General features: G+C 31.9%; 1 protein-coding gene across 1 annotated transcript in view; it reads left to right on the top strand.

The window, feature by feature from the left end:
* The first annotated feature begins 1,071 nt into the window (after window positions 1-1,071).
* Window positions 1,072-6,381, top strand: part of LOC148598365 (uncharacterized) — a 5,977-nt gene continuing 667 nt past the window's right edge. The window contains exons 1-6 of the mRNA XM_088560862.1: window positions 1,072-1,236; window positions 2,359-2,521; window positions 3,659-3,766; window positions 4,181-4,237; window positions 4,426-4,557; window positions 5,490-5,618. Of these exons, the coding sequence (XP_088416988.1) occupies window positions 1,156-1,236; window positions 2,359-2,521; window positions 3,659-3,766; window positions 4,181-4,237; window positions 4,426-4,557; window positions 5,490-5,618 (670 nt within the window). The 5' untranslated portion in view covers window positions 1,072-1,155. The remainder of the gene's footprint in view (window positions 1,237-2,358; window positions 2,522-3,658; window positions 3,767-4,180; window positions 4,238-4,425; window positions 4,558-5,489; window positions 5,619-6,381) is intronic.

The following is a 6,381-nucleotide window of genomic DNA, read 5'->3' as shown; positions in this document are numbered from 1 at the left end:
TTGTCTGCTTGTACAGTGTACAACGGCTGAAGTATAATGACATAGCTTCTGCTTTTTTTAGATCGTTGAAAGTCTCATATGTTATTCAGCGCCCGTATTACTTTTAACACGTGTACTAAAGTTCGCTATTTGCGTGGTAGACTAAAATTAATTTGTATCCTTGTTTAATGTTTATCATGTTTTGAAGCTGAGAATACGTGTAATTTTGGTTAATCTATGTTCTTCATTGCGTGTGTATTTTCCCTGTCTAATCTTTATCCTGGGAATATTTTTTGCTAATTAACGCTCGAATCTTGTTTTCCCTAATTACTCTTCCAGACTATAATATGCTCGTATTTAGGCAAATTCTATACAAAGTAATAAAAAAGGATTTATTTCAACAAATGCGGCTCTAACTTGAATGATTTGACAGACAGTTTCGACTTGGAGTACGCCAAATTGAATTTGACTTGAAAATGTAGAAACTGAAAAAAGTATGCAGGATGTCGCTGAGTTTTGTGAGATCATTCATGCAAGTGTTCCATGTAAACCGTCTTCGAACCTGAGTAGTACTCAAAATGGCGTACTGCTGTGGTGCCACATGAAATATTATGTGACGCCTTAAAGATAAATTTGATGCTATTCGTAATCAGAATGGTGAATTCAAATGTAAGAGTATAGCATTAACAAATGCACAAACAAGTGCGCAAAAGAAAGCTAAATAAAAGGAAAAGAAAAATTATCATGCTTTAATATATATATTCAGCAGGTGATATCCCGAAACAGGATATAACATGAATTATTTTGAATGCATTGATAATTTTAATGGCGTTTTTGCACTTGTTAGTATTACATGAAAAAAATAAATAAAGAGATAAAGCTTGAAAATATCGCCCTGCACATCCCTTATAAAGTTCAATTATTTGTTAATAAAAACTATGCTCAAGATAACGTTATTTAAATAGTATTGCAGACTAAATGCATATAGAAAATCAACAAATTAAACAAAAAAATAAAAAAAAGCAGTTATATAATGACAACTTTATGTAATGTTGCATCACGTGTTGTATAGAATTGAACTGATGCATATATTCACCCGTAGCAACTATTTTTTAAATACTTACGGCTAATAAGCAACAATAAATCCTGGCTGTTTAGAACAGACAGCAGACAACAATGAGTTTCTATCTTACTTTGGTGTATGGGCTTGTGTATGTCCTTTTGGTAACGGGAAAACGACACAAGAGGAATTTCTCAGTATGTATATATCATAATCTATAAGTCATTTGAAATAGTTTCAGTTATTTCTAAATACAAACTGAATACAAATTATTTTTGAATATATATTTTTTTCTTTTGAGCATGACGTTTTGGCAACGTGTGGATTGTCCATGCTCCCAGTTTTGATTGGCGTCCGAGTTGCTCATTTGCTTTTGTTACTTTGTATGTATGATTTTTGTTGCTATAAGATTGAAATCATCACTACAGATGTTTTATGGTCGTCATCATGAACTGGTGGATCGTTATGGTGTATCCATCTGCACCATGAAAACTGATTTATTCAACGGGTCATAGTTTTCCTTTCCTCGTTTGTCTACCCCGACTTGACTTTTTATGAGCAACTCGGTGGGTGTTTCTAGAAAAGCAGAGGACGCTTACCCTACCGATGCACATGATCCATGCTCCAAGTTTTTAGTGGAGTCCGAGTTGCTCATTTGCTTTTGTTACTTTGTATGTATGTTTTGGTTACTTTATGTTCTTTGTTGTGTATGTCTGTTTTCCATGTCTGGTCTTTGTCCTTGGATTACATTCTTTTGATTACCGCTATAACCTTAGTTCCCTTGATAACTCTTAAAAATGTTTAAACTACATCATAATAAATAGAAAATGCATCATATCCATTTAACTACAATTAGCAGAATCCAACTTATAATACTATTTTCCATATCTAGTAGTAATTCACTCAAATTATCTGCATGTGTTGCTGACTACTGTCTATGCGCAAATATTATTCATCAAAATGTTCAATAATACAATTACCAAAATTCATAAAACACAGAGTTTTCATTCCTTATGTTGCACAAGGTTGAACTTCCAAGTGCTGGATTTAACTACTTATTTCGATATTTCTGGTTTTGAATACTTATTGATCTTCCTATGTATGTATTTTTTTCAGATTCTGCTGATGATAGGTTACTCCTTGATATGCTTGTACAGCTGATCTTAATCTGAAATATTAATATGATTGGCATTTTGGTAGTAAATACATTATATAACCTTGTTAAATTTTACATATTATCATAGACAATGTTAATGAAAGAAGAGAAGTTATAGTTTTTAGACATAAATTCTTATTTAGGCGTATGAAATGAATTTCAGGAGCGTAGTTTATCCGAAGCAATCTTCTTTATGAAAAATACAGATGTTGAAGATATACAGTGTATATTAGATACGACTCCAAATTGCTTGAAACGAATCTACGTCAAGGATTTGGCAGATGAGCTGGACAGATTAGACCAGATTTTATCAAAACAAAAGTCATGTGAGTTGAATTGTTTAAGTTGTTCTCCTTATGAAATAAAAAACGTAAAATGCTGTATGTTTTATTCAAAATGATAAATGGAACCTAACAAAGAATGTATAGACTTTATAAGCCATATTAAGTTTGATGTACTTACTAAAAATGTCACGAGATTGGTATCCAGAAACTTTACAATACATTACGTCCATGTTATTTGTAGGTCACCAAACTCAAAGAACTCGGTGTTTGTAATTCACTTCATTTAATATATATACTACGTGCTTTAGAAATGTGAAGTTCGTTCTCTTTCTCTAACATTTCCATATATTTGTTTAAACTTGAATCTGGTTTTGACGATGTGATAGTAAGTGAAATGTTATGTATTTAGTGCTGACAGATCCGCTTAAGATGTAACAATATGATAGTAACTTAAAAATGAAACCAGTGAAAATCACCTATTCACATTGTTACCAGTCAATAATTCAATGTTGATATTGTTACTAGTCAATGATCACAAATTCGCATGGCTACTACTCAATAATCACCTGTTGATATTTTTACTATTCAATAATCATCTGTTGACATTGTTACCAGTCAATAATCACCTGCTGACATTGTTACCAATCAATAATCCAATGTTGATATTGTTACTAGTCAATGATCACAAATTCCATGGCTACTACTCAATAATCACCTGTTGATATTTTTACTAGTCAATAATCACCTGCTGACATTGTTACTAGTCAATAATCACTTATTGTCATTGTTACTAGTAAATAATCATTTTTTGACATTGTTACTAGTCAATAATCACCTGCTGACATTGTTACTAGTAAAAAATCACTCATTGTTATTGTTACTAGTTAATAATCATGCACCCGTTGAAATTGTTACCATTTAATAATCACCTGTTGACATTGTAACTAGTCAATAATCACCTGTTGACATTTAACTAGTCAATAATCACCTCTTGACATTGTTACCAGTCAATAATAACCTATTCACATTGTTGCAAGTCAATAATCACCTGTTGACATTGTTAATAGTCAATATACACTTGTTGATATAGTCAATAACTACATGTTCACATATATTATTAAGTCTTGTCCTAGTTCTTCGCCAATAAGATTGTGCTTTTAATTTACTTGCACATTTTAGCCAATTGGTTCACTGGTTCAAGACCCAAATATGAAACATGGGAGAAAGAAATAATTGAAGATTTTACAGAAATGAGAAAAATGCTTCCTAAGACAACACCTTTTAAAGGTACTTTGTGGTCTGTGTCTTGCATGAGCATATGCATATAATTCAGAAAATTGAAATAAGGAGTACACAATTTACTGGGTTTGAGTATAGACATTGATTTCGAAGTTCTTACCTGACATTTTTTTCCTGACATAAAAAAAAAAAAAAAAAAAGTGAACAAAAAAGTCTTTATAACAAATGGCAGTATCAAGGTAAAATTGTTTCAGTCATTATCGATGGAAATCGTTAATCCAGGTTAACAGTGTTTTGAGAAAAAAAAACAGGGCTTCATTGAGACTTGGGATAAAAACTTATTGCAAAACAAACAGGCACAATAAAACTGCAGGGCGACAAAGTTGGTAAAATTGCATTTTTAAATTATAAAAGGTTAATTAGCAAAATCACCAATAATAAAAAGTATTTATTTTTTTGCAGATAAAGCACAACAGGATAGGCACAATTTTGCTCACGTGACCAAACCTTGTATGACCGGTAAGCATTATATATAACATACTTGTGTAGACAGCATATAAGTTTTGTGTGAATCTCCATCTATAGTAACATGACTTTCCTGATAAAAAAAATCATTTTTGTAGATTTTCAATTACTTTTTTGCGCATAAAAAACAATCTACAGAGTATTTCAAATGAATTACCGTAGTAAGTACTACTTTTTTTCAGAGTACGCTCAAATCAATTTTAATGACAACTCCTATTCTGATTTTGAGTCTGCAAGAACAGCTGCCTTACAGCACTTTGATGTTTGTGAAAGTACTGGCATTAATAAGGCAAAGGAAGTTCTAAAAAATATGTGTAAGTTTATTATGTGTGAGAAAAAATGTTTAGGACTGACTGTCCTGATGATAGGCAAAGAGTCAATAGAAAACTCTTTGACCGAAATGTCCGCAAAAAATTACCAAAGCGTCAACAATGGGGAAATTAAATTACGTCAAAATCAAACAAAAAAAAAACCCTTGCCTTAACGTGAATACATGAAATCTACATACATAATACTTGTAACGAATCGAATAAAAAGATTACACTTAAAAACGGATGGTATGAGAAACAAGACGTCATACAAAAAAAACTAAAACACTAGGAGTGACATCATGTGCTCTGTAAAGGGACATCCGCTTACAAATGACCTACAACATTCATAGGTCATCCACTACAAGAAGCAAGAATTATCCAGCCTTCCAGGACACCCATGTCTAACCGGGTTCAAGTGGTATTTGTTTTTGCATTATACGATTTGTTCTTTGCATGGTGTCTCACATTCCATTTTGTTGTTTTCTCACATGCCTCTTGTTGTTTTTGCAATATTTGAAAAACACACACACACACAGAACTTAATTGAGTCTTGGCATGAAAGGCTCCATCAGCTATATGGAATGACAAAGCCATGAAATAGCAATACAAGTAAATGCATTTTTCAATGTGAACATTTTTGAAGCGAAGACTTTTCGTGGTTTGCTGAATTAAATAATTTGCTTTTGTGTAAATTCAGACATTATGACGTTGTCCATTCAAATATACAATAGAAAAGGGAAAATATGTTGTGAAAAGCAACACATGTACCATCATTTTCGCTAGGAGGTTATTTTCGCGGACATTTCGTCATCGCGACTATATCGAAAGTTATCCTACGCTAAATAGCCTACGTTTGCATTTTACCAATTAGTTTAAAACTTTTTTACAATGTATTATTTGTTATTCATATTTACATACGTCACATATCCTCATAGGTTTAAGCAGTGCAGAAAAATCTATCAGAGAAACGAATGTGATCTTAGAAATTCTGGCTGAGATGAACGACCTGAGTTCTAAAGTGGCAGGAATAATGTTCTTGAACTCCAGTGCATATGCACAGGAAGGTACGTGCAGTCAGTCTAGAGAATATTGAAGAAGCAGAATAAAATTTTAATGCAAGAGGATCACCTATTATCAAATGGATTTTCTTAAAGAAATAATTTAATAATTGGACGTTTCGTAGTAAAATATGGTGTATGTTTTGTTTAACATAGATCATCATAGTCTGGTTTGACATTTTATCTCATTCGATAAATATAGATTATCTTTTCGTAATGAGTTGTTTGAATTATGTCTACATTTGTAATGGTGAAAAATAAGATTTTCATTAAGAGATCTTTACTATAAATCAAGAATGGACTGAAGGGAAATAAGTTTCTCACAGTATGAAATTTGCGGAAAACTCATGAATGTAAAATTATGGGGGATATCTCTCACTGAAATTTTAAACTTTTCATCATTGGCTTAGAAACATGAAAAAATGATTTTCATGTCAGAATGCGCATCAAATCTATATACCTACATTTGCAATGATAACGGATGCCAAAGATATTATTCATATTCTAATAACTTTCAATTTTCTTTCGCTAGAAATTTGATTCCGCTATATTCGCAAGCAAAAAGAAACAACTAGTACCAGGATAAATCGCCACAAAATAAAACAATATTTTTAAGAAAAAGAAATTGAATGGAAATGTTGAAGCGGAGTGACATTTTGTATTTGAAAATAATTATGTTAACTGTTAATGAACATTACAAAGGTGTATTATGATATTGCAAGAAGCACAGACTTGTGTTTAAAATTTGGTATCCAATGAAACGAGCAAG

This window comes from Perna viridis, chromosome 14 (genome assembly GCF_037379345.1).
Source record: "Perna viridis isolate PV_CMFRI_1.1 ecotype Kerala chromosome 14, ASM3737934v1, whole genome shotgun sequence".
NCBI classification, from domain to species: Eukaryota; Metazoa; Mollusca; class Bivalvia; order Mytilida; family Mytilidae; genus Perna; species Perna viridis.
The sequence above is the reverse complement of the archived record's forward strand: the minus strand, read 5'-3'. Positions and strand labels throughout refer to the sequence as shown.